General features: G+C 47.8%; 1 protein-coding gene across 7 annotated transcripts in view; it reads left to right on the plus strand.

Annotated features, from left to right (window-relative positions):
- The window catches only part of LOC147619001 (uncharacterized), a 121,914-nt gene that overhangs the window by 56,370 nt on the left and 44,805 nt on the right, over positions 1–20,739 (plus strand). For 4 of the 7 annotated variants that reach the window (XR_015262006.1, XM_086774208.1, XM_086774207.1 and 1 more), the window contains one exon: positions 12,749–12,857. The exons of the other annotated variants lie outside the window; for them this stretch is intronic. Coding sequence is in view for 3 of the 4 variants with exons in the window: in XM_086774208.1 (XP_086630334.1) it covers positions 12,749–12,857 (109 nt within the window). In the remaining variant the exon portion in view is untranslated. The remainder of the gene's footprint in view (positions 1–12,748; positions 12,858–20,739) is intronic. 7 annotated transcript variants of the gene reach the window in all.

Here is a 20,739-nt window from a genome sequence, read left to right on the forward strand (position 1 = left end):
CCCGACCACGGCATCCTCACCATCGCTAGATCAGAGCCATTATTGCTCGGCATCGGAGGCGCCTACCTCGCTTCTACGACCTCTCCATTCTAGACAGCCCCATGGCGGAGATACTTGATCTAAGGAGAGGGCAATACTTCAACTGATCAGCATACATGGATCTACCTGATATACATTTTTTAGTATTTTCCAATATTTTCCAGTATTTTCTGCTCAGTATCATCTCTGAGTCTTACAGTTCTGTTCTTATAACTGTAGGACAATCAGTTTATTGTACTTTTTAGTCTCATTTAGTTGTTCTCTTTGATGAGACACCTACTTGGAATTGTAATGGATCTCTACGCCTTGATGTAGGGGCTTTTGAGGATAGTTTCACTGGGAGGGACATCATCTTCTACTGTGAGACGCATCAGTCTCCTGGACAGTCCATGCCACATGTTAGTGGATACCGATGGGAGACAGCTTGTAGACAGGAGACTCGTTCAGAGCCTAGAGGACGGGGCTCAGGAGGAGTGGCAATATTGTTTAGAGAGGAGCTACAGCCACTGATACATATAGTCCACAGAGATGAGCAGGCTAGGTACATGTGGGTTAGACTGAGGGCTAGACTGAGGGCAGAGACGGGCAGATATTTCTACATTGCTATATGCTATTTTGCTCCTAGTACATCAGTGAATGCATCGCCTAGCGGGCAGTCTCCCTTTTCTATTTTGGATGATGACATTTGGGAGTTCTCCAGGGATGGTGACATCATTCTCTTGGGGGACTTCAATAACTAGACAGTATTTTATGATACCTCAGAGGAGATGTTGAGGGAGCTTGATGTTAGGGATATGGGCCTATCTAGATTCTCACAGGATGAGGAACATACAGTGTATGGGCGGTATTTGATAGACATGGGGACTGCACATGGATTGGCCATCCTGAATGGCCTACAGAGATTCCCGACATCGGGCGGTTTCACTAGCTTTCCACATCGGCATGGTGCTAGTACAGTGGACTATGTTATGGTTCAGCCTAGTCTCATTCCCTCTTTTCAGGATTTTATGGTAGGCACTAGGCCGGTTGGAATAGCAGTGGATCATGCTATCTTGTCCTTCACTCTCACATTTCAGTTCAGCACGGCTCCATTAGGACAGGTCTCCACACACACTCATTATACCTTTACGAGGGAGACTGACACCGTGTACACGGATGAGACATACAGACGCTTATGTGTCGAAGAGCCGGGACGGCCATTAGACGAGCTCACTCAGATATTGATAGAGACGCTTCATGCTGCAGCATCAGAGGCATATCCCCATAGTCAGCCTACACGGAGACGATCTGGGAACATGCCCCAGAACAGTTGGTATGATGAGGAGTGCAGAGAGATGAGGATCAGATTACAGAGAGAGGTGCTCATGGGTGTTACCACTCATAGACAGTCACGGATTACCTTCCGGCACCTAGTGTGACGGAAGAAGAGGGCTTATCTTGCTCAGTTAGAGAGGGATTTGTATCAATTATTTATGAGTCAGGACTCAGGCGAGGCATGGACTATTGCATGAGCATTCACCATCACCAGCCATTACCTCCACTGAGATTTGGGGTGAGTATGCAGTATCCCTGTACACAGCACTAGGACAGCCGCCCCTGCTAGACCCATCGGAGACATGTGCTTTCTTTATTGTTGAGATGGTAAGGAAAGCTATTGACAGGATCAGGACTGGGAGAGCATATGATCATGATGGTTTGGTAGCAGAGCACTTTATTCATGCCAGAGATATGCTTGAAGAGCTTATTGCTATGATGTTTAACCGACATGTGTGAGGGTTTTTCTGAGACTTGGAATATGTCCACGATTGTGCATATCTTCAAGTCAGGGGATCCCATGCTTCCTGGGAATTATCGTACCATCATGATTGGTCACACATTGACTAGATTATATGCATTTATTCTTGAGCAGGAGTCGAGTAGATGGGCAAAGAGAGAGGGCATACGTGCATCAGAGCAGGCAGGGTTCAGGAGAGGTTTCTCCACTCTTGACCATATGTTGACACTCAGAGCTATTATTGAGGAGGGCAGATTATATGGCAGGAGGATTTATTGTTGCTTTGTGGATTTCCGCAAAGCTTTTCACAAAGTACCGAGAGCCAGATTGATGCGCAGACTACAGGAGATGGGAGTGCCCACAGAGCTGATTTGGGGAATCATGGCTTTTTACAGGACAGTTGTGGGGCAGGTACGTACTAGTCAGGGTATATCTGAGATGGTTCACTCCACTATTGGGGTGAAACAGGGCTGCCCCCTTTCTCCCACCTTATTTGGGATGTATGTGGATGAGGTTTCGGACTATGTAGAGTGGGAGGGTGACAGAGGAGCACAGATAGTAGGGACATGGATTCTGCTGTTATTCTATGCTGATGATATTGTGCTGATCTCAGATTCTCTACAGGGGATGCAATGTCATTTGGATGCATTGCACACGTTTGCACAGGACAGTGGATTGTCTGTTAACCTTGGTAAAACCAAGGTGATGGTGTTTAACACCACAACACAGTGGGTTAGGAGGTCAGTACCCACCTTTACATATGGTCAGTAGACAGTGGAGTATACAGATGCATATACTTACCTTGGTGTGGTTTTTAGTGGCCCACTATTTTCCTTGAGGAGAGTAGTGGAGACCAGATTGACTAGAGCTTATGCAGCATTGGGGAGACTAGAGAGGATGTGTTCGCAGGTTCAGTTTCAGGAACCTCGAACAAAACTCCGGCTCTTTGACACTTTGGTCACTTCAGCCATGCTGTATCGAGTGGAGAAATGGGGACCCTCAGTGGATCACCACAGCCAAGCTGGTAGCACTGATGGATGGAGACGTATGGAGAGGCCCTTGGTTTCTATGATTTCCCGGATGATTAGGGCCAAGGCCTCCGTACCACATGATATTATCCGTGCAGAGATGGCTGCTCCTCCATTGGTAGTAGAGGCACTCACTCGATCAGTCTCCTTTATACATAGCACTTGGGCTCTCCCTAGAGACAGATATGCTCGCTTAGCCGTGGAGTCTTCACGACAGTTGGCATCACAGGGAGACGGATCATGTTGGTATGCACAGATGACAGCTTGGTTCCAACTGCATGGCTTTAGTATGGACAAGCTACCTCCATTTCAGTACTCCCTGGATGCACTGTCCCTCCCTCTCACACGGGCAGAGATTACCAAACTTATCAGGCAGGACTTGACTCAGCTAGACACTAGGAGGACATGGATACAGCCGACACACGAGCTTGGTACGAAGATGGCTTTCTATAGAGATCATCTTCTCCAGCTCACGGAGGATGGGTTTGTGATTAGACCCAGCTACATGGATACTCATCTTTCTCATGGGGTACGGTGTGCTATTGGTCAGATGCGCACATCCTCACACAAGCTAGAGATTGAGACTGGCAGATTCAGAGGAGTACCAGCTGAGGCCAGGATTTGTCAGCTGTGCCAGATGGAGCCAGAGACAGAGTTACATTACATATGTCACTGTCCAGTATATTATGAGATACGAGGCCGTTTTCACTGCCTGGTTTCGGACCACTTTCTAGAGTCATGAGATACCAGGATCAGAGATGCCTCAGGTTATACTTGCTTGAGCTGCGTAGACATAGAGAGGGTCTCTTGAGAAGGAGGGGATCAGAGAGGGAGAGACACCTACAGAGGCAGATTACAGACTTCTTTCGACCAGAGATTGAAGAGTCAGGCTAGCAGGCTTTGCAGCTAGCCCCAGAGTATAGCCGCACCAGAGGTACACTGCTTGATCGGGCTATAGAGCTGGGGCGGTTCAGGCGCCCCAAGATGAGAGGCGCATCTCGACACCGGCGGAGACTGCAACAGAGGATCAGGACCATACTAGCACGGCATGGGAGACGTCCAGTCAGAGTACTCACCATGGAGGACATTGAGGATATCCGCCATCGACCGATGAGAGACATCTTTGGATAGTGATGTGTATGATGCTTACCTTTGTTGCTGGAGTTTTCCTCCCAGATGTTATCCATTAGGAGCTCCTAGTACTGTACTTTTCCTCATAGTTGTTTCAGTTTCAGTTCGTTGTTTAGTTGTTTTTAGCTTTTCTTACACAGACATTGTATCAGATCCACCAGTTGTTGTAACCTTTTTGGTCTCATAGGTCATTTTGGCCTTCTGACGACGTTAATATATCATTTCATTTCATTTCTCTCTCTCTCTCTCTCTCTCTCTCTCTCTCTCTCTCTCTCTCTCTCTCTCTCTCTCTCTCTCTCTCTCTCTCTGACTTTGAGGATCCCTTGAGACTAGAGCCGGTAGCTACAGAGGATACAGGGACCACTTGGATCTCCATTGATGGAGGAGCTGACAGCACTGGATATGGGCAACATTTGTTGAGCTTGGGGCCCAACACCATCTCATTATTTATAACGGGATGACTCAGTGGCCAGATTCAGGTGGGTTGACTTGCTTTCCAGTGGGAGGCAGCAATAGTACAGTGGACTATGTGATGGGATCCCGGTAGGCAGCAAATATGGTGTCTCACTTCACCGTACCACCATGCCCCATTGGGGCGGATCATACATACCTATCCCTCACTTTCAGGAGCTTACTAGAGACCCACCCACCCATCATACAGCCACCACGCACTATTTTCCACTTCACTCAGGACCTAGCCGATGTGTACGACTATCATGTTCATGATCAGCTATTTGCCTTAGATCCATCGGCACCCATGGCTATGCTCACCTCCCAGTTCTCACATGTACTGCACTCCGCAGCCGCGAGGAGTTTCCCATACCACATACAGACAGGACAGCCACCTACATCTGGGAGCATGCCCCAGAACCGATGGTACGATGATGAGTGCAGAAACCTTTACTGCAATCTCTGAGTGCAGAGGGCTCGCGGGGAGATCACCTAGAGGCAAGCAGGGAGGAGGATGCATACTCTCACTCGCCGTAAGCGGCGAGCTTATGAGGAGGCTCAGAACTGGGTTACATATCACATGCTCATGAGCAGAGATGCTGCTGCTGCTTGGAAGAGACTCAAAGAGCCCCGTCCTCCCACACCTATTACCGATCCTCAGACCTGGCAGACATATGCAGAGAGACTTTATGATGTGCCTACACAGCCCCCTATACCACAGCCCACAGAGCCATGCTCCACAGTCTCCACCTTCTTCACCCCACCTATGGTTAGGAGGGCCATATGCCGACTCCAACATGGACGGGCAACAGATCATACAGGATTACAGGGAGAGCATCTCATCTATGGTATTGATACATTGGCACCATTTCTTGCTCATCTCTTCAACAGAGCTCTGTCAGAGGGGTTTCCGGCTGAGTGGACGATGCACACTATTGTGCCGATCCATAAAGCGGGAGATGTACTAGACCTCGGGAACTATAGGACCATCATGATTGGCCATATATTGGCCAAACTATACGGGGCAGTTTTGGAGGCAGAGCTGAGCACTCATGCAGAGGTTGGGGGATTGAGAGCAGCAGGCCAGGCAGGCTTCCGACGAGCCTTCTCGACCATCGACCACATTTTTACATTGAGGTGCCTGATTGATCAGGCCAAGGCACGGAGGCAACGGCTCTATTGTTGCTTTGTGGATTTCCGCAAGGCATTTGATACTGTGCCTAGAGAGCGCCTCTTTCGGCGACTACAGACACTAGGCATACCTTCAGACATGATGTGGGGCATATACAGGCTATATGAGCAGGTCTTTGGGAGAGTCCGATGCCCAGGAGGCTTGTCCGACACAATTGCTAGCACCATTGGTGTGAAGCAGGGGTGCCCGCTCTCCCCCACGCTCTTTGGGCTCTATATTGATGAGGTGGTCAATTACATCACACAGGGAGGAGGCTCTGGGGTTGAGCTATCAGGTATTACTGTCCATGTTATGCTTTATGCTGATGACATCGTCTTGGTATCCGACACGCAGGTTGGGCTTCAAAGACACCTTGTGGCTCTTGATGACTTCTGCGCACAGCAGGGTCTCACAGTGAACCTTGGGAAAACCAAGGTTATGATCTTCCACACCTCACCCGTAGTTAGGAGCCACACTACTCTCACATTAGTAGGAGGGCGGGTCGAGGTGGTGAGCTCTTATGTTTACCTTGGCATCGCATTTACTAGCTCAGCTGGACGCTTTTCCATGGCTCAGGCAGTCCGAGACAGAGTGACCCGGGGGTATGCAGCTCTTGCTGGCCTTGAGCGTCAGTGTCATCAGGCACATTTTCAGGAACCCCGCACGAAGGGTGGCTCTTTGATACATTAGTGACACCAGCCTTGATGTATGCAGCAGCGGTTTGGGCACCAGGGCTTGCAGCCTCCACATGGGTACAGCTGGAGAGACCATAGATCTTGATGCTCTTGAGGATGATACGCAACAAACCATCCGTCCCGCATGACATTGTTCGAGCTGAGTTTGCTGCACCACCTATGGCAGTGGAGGCATTGTTCCAGACAATCTCCTTTATATACAGGATGAGGGAGATGCCCACGGAGAGATTATCCCGCCGAGCTTTTGAGGCATCCAGACAGCTGGCCGAGGCTGGACACACTGGATCTTGGTATGCGCAGATGCTACAGTGGTTCTCACATCATGGGATAGACATTGAGCGGTTGCCACCTTTTTAGTATGATCAGTCTGCTCCACGGGGTTACCTCTCTCTCAATGAGAGGAACAGAGTGATGAGACAAGACATATGGCAGCACTACATACAGGAGACATGGACAGCACCACAGAGCCCACTACCACCGAAGATGTTGTATTACAGAGATCACTTTATGAGCATCTCAGGGGATGGGTTTATACATCGACCGCGGTACATGGATGTATACATGCCACACAGCTCTCGCGTTGCTATTGGACAGCTACGAGTCTCATCACATCAGCTAGAGATAGAGGCTGGTAGAGCGGCACGGGTTCCCAGAGCTGAGCGGATATGCAGATTGTGCCACGAGGAGGTGGAGACTGAGGATCACTTTGTATGTAGATGTAGAGCCCACCAGGGGGTCAGAGATAGATATGCAGGATTGTTTGAGGAGCACTCTTCACTACATGAGTTGATGGAGGCCGCGGACCAGCGACAGCTTGGCAGACTACTACTAGAGCTTCATAGTTCTCGAGAGAGACTCCTCCGGACACCCGCTCTCACTAGGGGTGGGAGATAGTCCCAGCTCATAGATTTCTTCCAGAGAGCTATGCCAGTGCCAGCTGATGTACCACGTGGGGTGACCGCACAGAGAGCAGAGGAATTGAGAGGCAGGAGGAGACCTAGACAGACTAAACATAGAGCACCTCGACTTCGTCACCGAGAGATAGCAGCTATCCGAATGAGACACCAGATGGAGACACAGGAGAGGCTAGCTCGCTTTCATTCAGACTCACGGTACATGTTCACGCCATTCACAGCCTCAGCATCGGCGATGTATGATATCTTATATCCCTCTTATGGCACTGGATGGAGTTAGACATAGATCTGCATAGCATGCTTGTACTAGCCCTTCAGCATATAGAGATGCATCTTGCCTTAGCACTCCATCCACATCCCCACCCCCCCTTATATTGTTTGTATATGAGCTACACCGATCCATGATGATTCACAGTTGTATCCGGACACATGCACACTTTTTCTTTTCTTTCTTTTCTTCCGATGACCGGAAGAACACAGTTGTATTATTTTTTGTCTCATAGGCCGACTTTGGCCTCTCGGAGACGTTAATATATCTTTCTTTCTTTCTCTCTCTCTCTCTCTCTCTCATCCATGTTATGTACCGTGATGAGAGCGCGAGGTACATGTGGGTCAGAGTGAGGGCAGATGAGGGTAGACCCCTATACATTGCTATATGTTACTTTCCACCTAGTACATCTCATTATGCAGCGCCCAAAGGGCAATCTCCATATATGATTCTAGATGAGGACATATGGGAGTTCTCCAGGGAGGGAGATGTTATCATACTTGGGGACTTCAATGCTCGAACAGCTCAGTACCAGACCTCCTTCTTTGACACTTCAAAGGAGATGTTGATAGAGATAGATGTGGAGGAGGTGTGTTTGACCCGGAGATCACAGGATGAGGTGGAGTGTACTGAGTATGGGAGATACCTCTTGGAGAGGGGGACTGCACATGGGCTGGCCATTTTAAATGGCCTAGAGAGGTATTTACTTGCCAGTGGCTTTACTTGCTTTCTACACAGACATGGGGCCAGCACAGTGGATTATGTTCTAGCCTCGACAACCTTCATCCCGAGTACCCAGGATTTTGCGATTGGCCCCAGGCCCATCGGAGTTACGGTGGATCATGCACTTCTCTCCTTTACGGTGGATTTCCACTACAGTACCCGCCAGGTTGGGCAGTCCTCCTATCACCCGAGATATACCTTCTGTAGAGAGACTGATGGAGTATACACCGCAGAGATCTACAGCTTGTTGAGTGCAGAGGATCCACAGAGGCCATTAGCAGAGCTCACATAGATCCTGACAGAGGCTTTGCATACAGCTGCAGCGACGGCCTTCCCACACACGCAGCCCACACTACGACCACGTCTTGGGAGCATGCCCCAGAATAGTTGGTATGATGATGACTGTAGGGAGCTCAGAGCCCGGCTAGAGAGAGAGAGGTGGCCAAAGGTGTTACTACATATAGACAATCACGCATCATCTTCCGATCCCTCATTCGGCGGAAGAAGAGAGCATTCTTAGCTCGGCTAGAGAAATGGAATGTTATATTAACGTCTTCAAAAGGCCAAAGTGACCTATGAGACCAAAGTTACAACCATGTGATACACTATCTGGAAAAGAAAAGAAAGGACTGAAGGTAAGTATCTAGCCCTACATTACATCAGTAGAGGGAGCATCCGGAAGCAGCAACTAGGGAGAGTGGGAAGCTAATGCTGCTAGTCAAAATGGGGTACATGAGTACATGGATACATGAATACATGAATATGGGGGAGTACAAAAGTGACAGTGAGTACAACAGTATATGGCTCGAGTGGTAATCATCCTAGGAGCTCTAGCATGGGTCTCTGCCGGATGGCCTGGATATCTGCCATAGTGAGATGCCTGGTCGGATGAGCCCGATGCCTCGCAATGATGCTCTGAATCCTCCAGTGTAGGCACCGTCTCTGATGTAAGGATCCGGCCGCGAACCCTCGGGCATCTGGATCTGCCCAACTGGATAGCTCTCTCAACTAGAGTCCCACGGGGTGCCCACTGTTGGGCTGTCGGCTGTGTGTCCTCCCGGGTAGTCCCACTAAAGAAGTCGGTAATCTCTCTCTGTGTGGACTCCCTGCCAGTCGGGCGTCTGCTCCTCATAATGGACTCTCTGAGCCTGCGGATCTACAGGAGATAAAAACCCAAGCATCGCTGATCACAATAGTCCATGACTCTAGCCAGTGGTCCAAATCCCTCTCTGAAAAGGCAATGGTAGCGCCCTCGAATCTCATAATATACTGTGTAGCAACAGATGTAGTGCTCCTCCGTCTCTGGAGAGAGACATCTATCAGTTGTTTTTGAGTCAGGATTCTAGGGAGGCCTGGAGAATGCTTAGAGAGCACCCCCCGCCTCCAGCCATTACCTCTCCAGATACATGGGGTGAGTATGCAGCCTCCCTCTACACAGTACCAGAGCAGCCACCACTACCGAACCCTCCAGAGCCTTGTCCACCCACTTCTACCTTCTTCACAGCAGAGATGGTGAGGAGGGCCATCAACAGATTGCATACAGGGAGGGCACAGGATCATGAGGGCATTGTAGCCAAGCATTTCATACATGCTAGAGATATGATTGTAGACTTGCTAGCTCTCATGCTTAATAGAGCCATGTGTGAGGGGTTTCCCGGGACTTGGAGTACTTCCACGATTGTGCCGGTACTCAAGTCTGGAGATCCGAGGCTGCCGACTAACTACCGCACCATTATGATTGGTCACTCGCTGGCCAAGCTATATGCCTCTATTCTTGAGCAGGAGTTGAGCAGATGGGCAGAGAGACAAGGGGTGCGAGCTCAGGGACAGGCTGGTTTCAGGAGGAGATTCTCTACTTTGGATCATATCTTTACTCTCAGGGCTATCATTGAGGAGGGCAGAGCACATGGGAGGAGGATCTACTTTGGCTTTGTGGATTTCTGCAAGGCCTTTGACACAGTGCCTAGAGCTAGACTAATGCGCAGGCTGCAAGACTTGGGGGTTCCATGTGAGCTCATTTGGGGTATTATGGCACTTTATGAGACAGTAGTTGGGTAGGTGCGGACTTCAGAGAGTCTCTCCCAGCCAGTACACTCCACTATAGGGGTGAAACAGGGCTGCCCGCTCTCTCCGACTCTATTTGGACTATACATTGATGAGATCTCTGATTATATTGGGACACGAGGGGACAGAGGAGCCCAGTTGGCTGGCACTTGGATACCTCTGCTCTTATATGCTGATGATATTGTGCTTATAGCAGACTCACCAGAGGGTATGCAGAGGCACTTGGATACTTTACATGCTTATGCACAGGACAGTGGGCTCTCAGTTAACCTTGGTAAGACCAAGGTTATGGTGTTTAACACTACAACTCAGTTGGTTCGGAGATCAGCGCCTATTTTTACATATGGGCAGGAGACAGTGGAGTATGTTGACTCATATACATATCTTGGAGTGGTGTTCACTGGGCCCACATTTTCCATGAGGGGGGAAGCAGAGGCCAGATTGACTAGAGGATATGCAGCACTAGGAGGTCTAGAGAGGATGTGCTCACAGGTACAGTTTCAGGAGCCACGCACTAAGCTGTGGCTTTTTGACACGCTGGTCACATCGGCTATGCTATATGGAGTACAGATCTGGGGGCCTAGCCTAGATCGTCACAGTCGATCAAGATGCACATACGATGGATGGAGATCGATGGAGAGACCACTTGTGTCCATGATCTCCAGGATGATTCGGGCTAAGACCTTAGTACCCCATGAGATTATTAGAGCCGAGATGGGAGCACCACCGATCGTAGTCGAGGCTCTTGCCAAATCAGTGTCCTTCATTCATAGCACCTAGGAGCTTCCCCGACACCGGTATGCACGACTTGCTTTAGAGTCCTCCCATCAGCTAGCCATGGAGGGAGACACTTCATGTTGTTATGCGCAGATAGCATCCTGGTTTGAGCTCCACGGGTTCAGTTTAGACAGACTTCCACCCTTCCAGTACTCTCTGGAGGCACCCTCTCTGACCTTGACACATTCTGAGATTAGTAGAGTCATCAGACAGGACCTCATTCAGTTGGACACTAGGAGGACATGGCTAGAGCCCTCACAGGAGTTGGGGACGAAGATGGCTTTCTATAGAGACCATCTTCTTTGCACCACTGAGGATGGCTTTATACTTAGACCGAGCTACATGGATACCCATCTGTCTCATGGATTGAGGTGCGCCATTGGGCAGATCCGCACCTCCTCACATCAGTTAGAGATAGAGACAGGCAGATTTAGAGGCATACCTCCAGGGGATAGGATTTGTCAGATTTGTTGGATAGAGCCAGAGACGGAGGAGCACTACATCTGTCGCTGCACAACATATTATGAGATTCGAGGGCGCTACCATTGCCTTTTCAGAGAGGGATTTGGACCACTGGCTAGAGTCATGGACTATTGTGATCAGCGATGCTTGGGTTTTTATCTCCTGGAGATTCGCAGGCTCAGAGAGTCCATTATCAGGAGCAGACGCCCGACTGGCAGGGAGTCCACACAGAGATAGATTACTGACTTCTTTAGAGGGACTACCCGGGAGGATACACAGCTGACAGCCCAGCAGTGGGCACCCGTGGGACTCTAGTTGAGAGAGCTATGCAGTTGGGCAGATCTAGACGCTTGAGGGTTCGTGGATCCTCACATCGGAGATGGTGCCTACATTGGAGGATTCAGAGCATCATTGCGAGGCATCGGGCTCGTCCGACTAGGCATCTCACTATGGCAGATATCCAGGCCATCCGATAGAGACCCATGCTAGAGCTCTTAGGATGATTACGACTCCAGCCATATACTGTTGTACTCACTGTCACTTGGTACTCCCCCATATTCATGTATTCATGTATCCATGTACTCATGTACCCCATTTTGACTAGTAGCATTAGCTTCCCACTCTCCCTAGTTGCTGCTTACGGATGCCCCCTACTAATGTATTGTGGGGCTAGATACTTACCTTCAGTTCTTTCTTTTCTTTTCCAGACAGTGTATCAGATGTCACATGGTTGTAACTTTGGTCTCATAGGTCACTTTGGCGTTTTTGAAGACGTTAATATAACATTTCATTTCATTTCTCTCATGTTTTCAATAAACCTTCTAGCACCAAGTAGACTATCTTTATGTCTTCTCTTATGGAAGAAAGAGTCCTTGTCATCTCTTGCTAGGATAAGCGGTGAGGTGAGATGGTGGTTCAGAAAGCTAGCCACAAGGGTTTATAAGACAATGGTACTAAATCGATAGTGCAACTAAACCTGCACTGTGGCAAGTAAGCAAAGTAAACAAATATCCAAAGACACGAAGAAAGACCTATGTAAGAATGTGTAGGAAATAAGGTTTGAGAGGAGTCACAGGAAGTCCTAGGCAATGAGGGGCTAACTATTGGGTCCTCTAGAGACTAGGATTAATGGGTTAATATTCATGTCTTCGTTCAAAAACGTGAAAAACAAATCTCCACATGCAAATGACATTCTTTTAAGCTCATCTGTCATTGAACTTCATTTTATGAAATATTATGCATTTTGTGTCAGGCTTTTGATCTGGAAGGGGAAGATGCTTTGCGAATGGCTGAAATTGATGAAAAGTTGGAGCAATTTATAGAGATACATAGTGCATGTGGATCACCTTCCTTAACTTCAGGTATATAGTGAGTTAGACTTACAGTTGAAGGAACCTTGTAGCTGTTCAACTGGCTGCATTCACTCTTATTTCCTAGTGGTTACAAAACAAGTGAAGAATTCATCAAAGATTTTTTTTTCATATTTTATTATGAGTATGTATGTATGTATGTATGTGTGTAATATCCATATGACCTATGCACTTATGTATATAGCATATCTTTTTTTTTTCCTTGGGAAAAAGATCCTTATATTAGCTACAAAGAAAGACAGCCATAATGGCTAAGTACAAACTCAGCTCCGCATGATGGGAAGCGAGAGCCAAGAATCATAAAGAGGGGGGAGGATGCTCATCCTTTGGCTGCCCACTCTAGCAGGAGAAGGCTATCTCATACGTTGGGCGAGGGGGAAATAACCACACAGGTGGTCTATAGTGCAAAGTGAGCTCATCACCATTGTCAGACCGTGATGCTAGATCCTCAAGAAGGCTTCTTGGCTCTTCCGCATGTGGCTGAACCACCCCAAAGCTTCCCCCACTGTCCAAAAAGGGTATGAATAATATCAAGCTAGATGGCCCGGATGGACTTCGTGGTAGGGTGAGGGTGCCTTCAATGGCTTCGCTACATCGAGCTCTCCAAATATGCCATGCAACAATACTGTTGCAAATCTCCCATCACTAGAGTTCAGTGATCAGTAGACGGAGTTGGGACTAGCATTGCAATTATGTGAAGGTGAGAAACTTGAAGGGCTAGTCCTCCATCCTCCTCCTCATATAACATAATGGCCTTGACCTCAGTGGCCCAAGCAATTATGCCCCACTTAACAGTGCGGTAGGGGGCCTAGTCCATAGTGAAGATGCAGAGAATCCACTGCCAAACCTGCTGAGCCTTTTGGAAATCCCAAAGACACACCTCGAATAGACTGCTAGCCTACCTCCAATGGCTAGGCTGCCAAGCTCCGATGTGCCAGCTGCCACAGAAAGAGAGTGATCTTTTGTGGCTGAAAACTATCCCACAAGCTCTTCCAGAAATCTTAGAGAAACTGAGGAGGGAGGCCCCAGGATTGCCAGTGTCCTGTTGTTGCTGGATCTGGAGTGCCCTCTACCTCTGACAGTTGGATCCTACGCCCAGCCATGTGGTGTAGGCAAAAAAGGGGGGGTACCAGGAGTCTCCTCCTTGTCCCAGGTCATGCCATGTCCACTCCTCCGGGTCCCACTGGAGGCGCGTGAGAGGATGGCTCTCCCAAATCCACAAATGCCAGAATCTCTCTCTGGCCATCTTGGCCGGTGGAGGGTCACTCATGCGCATTGAAACCAATCACCCTCACCCTATGCAAGGTGCATCCTCTGAAATCCACCATTGGGGGCTCTACTCTCTCAAAGTCTTACCATGAGATCCAATAGAGAAGGTAAGGCGGAACTGCCATCCGCGCCATGGACTACCAAAGGTATATCATGCCAGGTGAACACTCCCAACCTCTGCGGGGGGGAGGGTCCGGGATCCTGGCCAGCCACTCTGAAGGGATGGAAGAGTAAGTCTTTCCCTACCCTGGATCCCAATGAGGCTCCTTTGCTGGGCTTGTGGGGGCAGCCGTTTGAACGTAAGCCGATCTCCAAGTGACCTAACGGGACCCATGCCCAAAGCTTCCCATGATATGTGTAGGCGAGCCCCCAACATGTGATCACTTGGCAAATGGACTAGGGGGTTCCAGATCAGAGGCTGTCGGAGATGCTCCTCAGATGTAGCTGGAGTGGGCTGCTGAAGAGCCGGCATGAGATGATTCCAAGCCTGCAAGAAATTGGCTGCAAATCTGTCCTCAAATGCAAGGCTAAAGCCACGAGTCCACATCTCCATGAAGATCCGTGTCATACGCTGGGGCCACGGGTCTCCCAAAATTAGGTTGCGTGCAGGGATCCTAGATAGGAGGAAGTCTTTCCAAGGCTTGCCGCTCAAAAGAAAGCCACGAACAATCAACTTGCCCAAAAGGTCGCGGATCTGAATGGAGGGCTCGATGATGCTCAGGCCCCCTTGCATCATTGGCCAAATGATCACTCTCCAGGCCACCTTGGCCCGGGTAGGCCTCCCGTCCACAAAAACTTGTGGATCAACCACTGAACCTAACCAATGCAAGCCCAAGAGAGGGCCCAACAAGAGGGGATGTATCACATGGTGGCGAGAAGAACCTAGTTTGCCACCACGACCTGGCTAGCTAAGAAAGGCCTGGTTGAACTCCATTATAAATGCTTCTTTCGAATGCTTAGAAGAAGAGGGGCTAGCTAGTGGTCCAGGGAGATATCGATGCCCACCTGATCTCAGACGAAACCCATCTGTGTGCCATGGATCAAATTGGGAGGGAAGGATTGCAGTCGCCGATTGATGGCCTTGGCTAGAATTTTGTAGGTGGTTCCTAGGAGGGTGATAGGTCTCTAGTGCCGAACCTCCAACCTGTCACCACCCTCCTTGGGAATCTAATGGATCAATCCCTCTGTCAGCCTCTCTGGCATGGCTCCCATGGTCATAATCTCATTGAAGGCAACTTTGAAGCTGCCTTCCATGAGATCCCAATGCTGATGGCCACCAAACTTGGTACAATGGAGCAGGGGGCGCCCCTACCCCCTTGTACCAAGTTTTTAGGGGCACCCCTCCCCCCCTTCTTCATTGGAGCTCTAGGAGATTTGATCTAGCCTCCAAAGCCTTGGTGGTTAACCAAGTATTGCCTGGTTCATTGCTGCTTGTTGGTGCTTCTCTTGTGGATGCATTGGCCAGCTATAGATATTGGTCCGTAGATTTCTTTGGCTAGTTTTGGATGGTTCACCTGACACCTAGGCCAGAGTGGCTTGGGAGATTGTTATTTACCCAGACAAGAAGGGGGACTGGATATTGTAGATCCAGATATACAGTTACTTTGCAAGCTAGCGGTCAGAGCATTCCTTCCAGGCATGGAACATTGGAAGAATTTTTTTATGTTTCCCGGCTGTACACCTCATGGTGGTGATTGGATGCTTAGTTCATGTTTCATCTTCACTGAGGCAGATTATAGGCCACCTTCCTCTCCACTTATAGCTGCCATTATTAGAGCTTGGAGTAGCATGAGACCTTTTTTGAGATGGAGGCTTCCTATCAGAGGATGAGGCTGATAGACAACCCATTATGTGGAATGACCTCATTACAGATGAGGTTGGATAACCTTTGGGTGCATTTGGAAATATGCAGTGGCTTGGCTAGGAGAGTTGTGTATCGACAATTATTGCTTGCAAAACTTTTAAAAGTCTTCCTATGGATTGGAGACTTGTATCTACCGAGTACCTTAGAGGAATCTTAGATGAATTGATCAAATTGATGCAGCTATATCGCATGAGTGGATTATTGGCACATTTCATGGCCAATATTATCCTAGGTGGCTGAGAGTTTTCTCTAGGACAGTAGTGCCATTACAGGTGTTAGCCTTGCTAGATAACGATGAGGGAGATCGTGTTTTTTATTCTATGCAACCAAGATGGAGATTGTTGAAATGTGACACACGAGAGATTATTCTTGGCACTACCCTTCATCCAGTGAGAGTAGTTGGCCGCTTAGGCAAGCAGTGGCATGTTGACCCTCGCCTGATATTGTGACCCATGGGCTTGGTGCTTATGATTGTATGGTGGATGTCCTATTAGATATCTTCATTGGGATCCTGGTGAGTGGGAGTGGATTGATGTAGCCCATTTTATGAAGAGTAAGCCTTTTTTTAACTACATTGTCCGTAATGCGAGACTCATACTTGGGCAGATTTAGAGGACTCCTACTCTCAGGCTGCACATGGAGATCTATGACATCAACCCATTGATTCAAAGAGATTTTGGCATAGACTTTGGCACTCATACAGGAGGAGCCAGATCTCCCACTTCTTTTCGTTATTCTTACATGGTGGCCTTCCGACTAATGAGTAGATGTCTAGCGCCTTCTGAGACACTGCAACATTGCATATGGTGTGTAGAGCTGCTCAGAGGATTTGAGGCTCTATAGCTTAGCTTATGTGTAGATTGAGGAGAGAGACCATTTATGTTACATGGGGCGTTATTGGCTCACTGAGTCTGGTGCACAAATGTTTTTTGACGGAAGGATTTGGACACCTCCATAAAGATTGGAGAGGTGTGGCCCAGTACGGCATGATACATGATATTCCTCATACACAGTATAGGCCAGCTTTATAGAGGATTGACACTACAGCTCATCACCATTATCACAGCTTGGTAGATTTGGAGGGCCAGATGCACAGAGGCTATTGAGGGCACTTAGATATATGACACTCATTGAATTTGTACTATATGGGGAGATATTATTCACTCTTATGGCCATAGGGGCTCGTATACAGGGACCATCCAGATCCGTGCATGCAAAGCACACTGTTTTCATGAGCGAGCGGGATCAAGGGATATTTTTTTCAACAACCCTTACAGGACTCTCTTGGCACCTTTGTGCCGCATATTGGTTGAGATCACCCTACATTTTAGGTTAGGTTTTTGTTTTGTTGTGGCTTCCAGCCGTGATCTTTTAAGGCCTATTCATACTTTCTCAAACTCTCCTTTTTGCAAAAAGAAAAAGAAAAAGAAAAGAGGGTGCACATAATGGACACCCAATCTAACAACTTTGGGAAATTTAGCAAAATCCGCTGCGTGTAACCTTTGTTCTTTTTCCCCCAAAAGAAGATCCTTTTCATAAAAGAGAAATGTCCGTAGAAAGCAAACTACAAAACTAGCAACCTGAAGGGGTGCATGCTGTGTACATCCATCCAAAGAGAAAGAAAAAACCAAGAGGCCCCGCTCATAGAGGGAGATCACATTGGGGGAGGGGGAGGAAGAAACCACACTGGGGGCCTATAATGCCAAGATGGTGCATCACCCTTCTAGTTAACTGTGAGGAAGAGGTATAGACTCCAAATGTGAAGGAAGTCGGCTTGGCACTAGTGTAACTTGGTAGAACACAATGCTAATCAATACACTTGAATACACTAAGATTTGATGGACACATGCTCAATACAAGAAGTAATTTGCTGAATTGACAAGAGACACAATGAGCCGGAACGGCCGGCCCCTCCCTCAAATAAAGTATATTGATTTTGGGAGAATTAAGTACATAGTGTCATGGGCATTTTTGACGAGATTTCCATACCAATGCGTATGAATACAGTATTGCAAACAAGTGGTTGTCAGTGTAGACTTGCAACTCACTACCCTCTCAAGTGCCTATGTTCCCTACCATCTGCTCTCTATTGTTTCATCAACACATGGTAGCAACAATCTGCAAGAGAGCACGTAGGACAAGAGAACACTACATAGGGTATGTGATCTTGTAATCCGGTTCCTCCCTCCTGCTACTTGCTTCCATATTTAAGCATAAAAGCTTACCAATCGCAAGTAGAGTTGATGATAGCGGAAGTCTTCGCGATGGAAGTGCTTGGAGTATTGAAACCTTTGATTTGTCGCAATTCTTCATGACAAAAGTCTTCAAGAGGATGAAGGGAACCTTGGGAAAGCTTCCCCTATGGTTCAACTTGAGAAAGGAGAGCTGAAATTAGGGTTTTTAGCAAAAAGACCAGAAATTACAGCAATAAAGAGAGCTGTTTTTCTGAATTTCAGTCATTGGGAGTGTGTAGGAGAGTGATTGGCACCCGGAAACACTCTTGGAAGGTTGGGAAACACCTTAACGAGCTTGGATATGGAGTTGGGAAGGAGAAAGTGCAGAAAATACAGCCCAAATGCCCTCATGAAGGAGTCGCCTATCTCTAGAGAGAGGAGTGAGGTGGTGAGTTGTCCACTCTAGGTGGCAAGCAGGTGCTTTGTGGAGCAAGCTAGAGAGGACACATGGCTGGTTACTCCCTTTGTACAAAGGGGATAAGGTCTGGGCGGTGGACATTGGGTTATGTCCACCTCGGGACATCAGTGTGTGTGAACACCAGGCTGGTCATAATTTATAAGTGAGTTTTGGTCGCCCAAAACTTAATGAAGTGTGTACACACTCACTTATAAATTAGTGTTAACTCCTAAGGCTAGGTTTATGGCCAATACTTACCACCTGTCACATGCCACATAACCATGTCAACAGACAGTTTCACACGCACGATTCGCGGGCGGGCGTCCCCTTACTCGAAACTACACATTGGTCAAGAAAGCATGAAAACAACATGCAATTTCTTTTGCAAGCAAACACATAAAGATGCTATGCAATGCAGCATTGGTATGGATAATCTCCATTCATGAGACTATACCAAAACAAACGTGCTCCAGGTAAGTACACGAGGTACCAGACCTAATGGAACACCAATCCACCAGGCATTTCCAGGCATGTACACAGAAGCACAAGTCCCAATGGAAAGCCAAGTCCACAGTATCACGTGAGAGGCATCAATCCCCGGCATATACAACTGCCATGGGCACCAGTCCAATGTACATACATGATGAGAAAGCACGAGTGGACCAATTGGGTGGCCAAATGGTGACATCCCTCCCGGCTTCTAAACAATTGTCCGCAATTGAAAAGCATCCAAATATGTCTGAAGCACATGCAGGCAATCTCTTAAGAACTCTTCATCTACCAATTTAGCATGAATGGGAAGATAGTTCTTAAACTTCAAAAGGTAATGCCCGACAACTTTGCTTGCAGCAAGCTTGCGTTCCTTGTGATACACAATCTGCTCTAGCTACAAGATCTCCTCAAGCTCATCCACTTCTCGTGGATCCTCAATGACCGTTTCATTGGGCTCCGGCGCTACATACTTGCGAAGGAGACTCACATAAAAAGCATTGTGTATGTGCCAATGACTAGGCAATGCCAATTTGAAAGCCACTCTCGATGACTCAAAAAGGCCCATAATACTTGGTTGCAAGCTTAGGATATGCACCCTCTTTGCCAGGTCTTTGCAAGTCTTGCTTTCTCAAATTTCAGCAATACCCAATCATTCTCTTTAACATCCAATTGTCTTCTATGCTTGTCGGCAGCCTTTTTATGCTTGTCTTGTGACCTTGCAATGGCTGTCTGCACCTGAGCAAAAGCAATATCCAAGTCTCTTACATACTCATCAGTTGCAAATATCTCATCCCTTGTGCAAAGAATGGGTGACAAAACCACCTTACCATAAACAATCTCAAATGGGGTCTTTCCCGTAGATGCATGCACCGTGTTGTTGTATGCAAATTCTACAAGCGGTAAGTACTTCTCCCAAGAAGACTTCTGATCCGCCACATAACATTTCAAGAGATCCAACACGGCTAAATTTGCAACCTCACTTCGCCCATCCGTTTGAGGGTGATAAGCTGATGAGAAGTCCAATTTGGTGTCCATGTTATCAAATAAGGCCCGCCAAAAGAGACTTGTAGTCCTAGGACCTCTATCCTCCGCAATGGGCTTCGGCATTCCATGATGCTTGAACACTTGTGCAAGATATATTTTAACCATATGCTCAGCTTTGATGGTCTTTTTGACCAGCAAGAAGTGAGCTTGCTTGCTAAACTTGTCCACAATTGTCTAAATTGCATCATTACCCTGCTGGGTCCGTGGCAAGTCCATAATGAAATCCATTGTAATACTTTCCCATGGCTGCGTGGGAATAGGCAATGGTTGAAGCAAACTGGTGCCTTTTGCCTATCAAATTTTATCTTTTGAGAGGTGATACATGCACGTACATGTGTCTCTATGTCCTTCCACATACCTGGTCAAAAGAAATACCGCTCAATCATGTGCGTGTAGTAGGCATTATGTCTCTATGACCAGCATATGGAGGAGCATGGCACTCATCCAAAACCTTTTGCCTCATATCAAACACCACACATAGGCAATTATCTTTCATGAGATAACCCTCTTTAATCACATAAGAGGCATGTGCATGACCAGCCACCAAATCAGCCGAAATAGTGGCAAAATCAG

Source organism: Cibotium barometz, chromosome 34, assembly GCF_041138505.1.
Source record: "Cibotium barometz isolate CiBa-2024 chromosome 34, ASM4113850v1, whole genome shotgun sequence".
Lineage (NCBI taxonomy): Eukaryota > Viridiplantae > Streptophyta > Polypodiopsida > Cyatheales > Cibotiaceae > Cibotium > Cibotium barometz.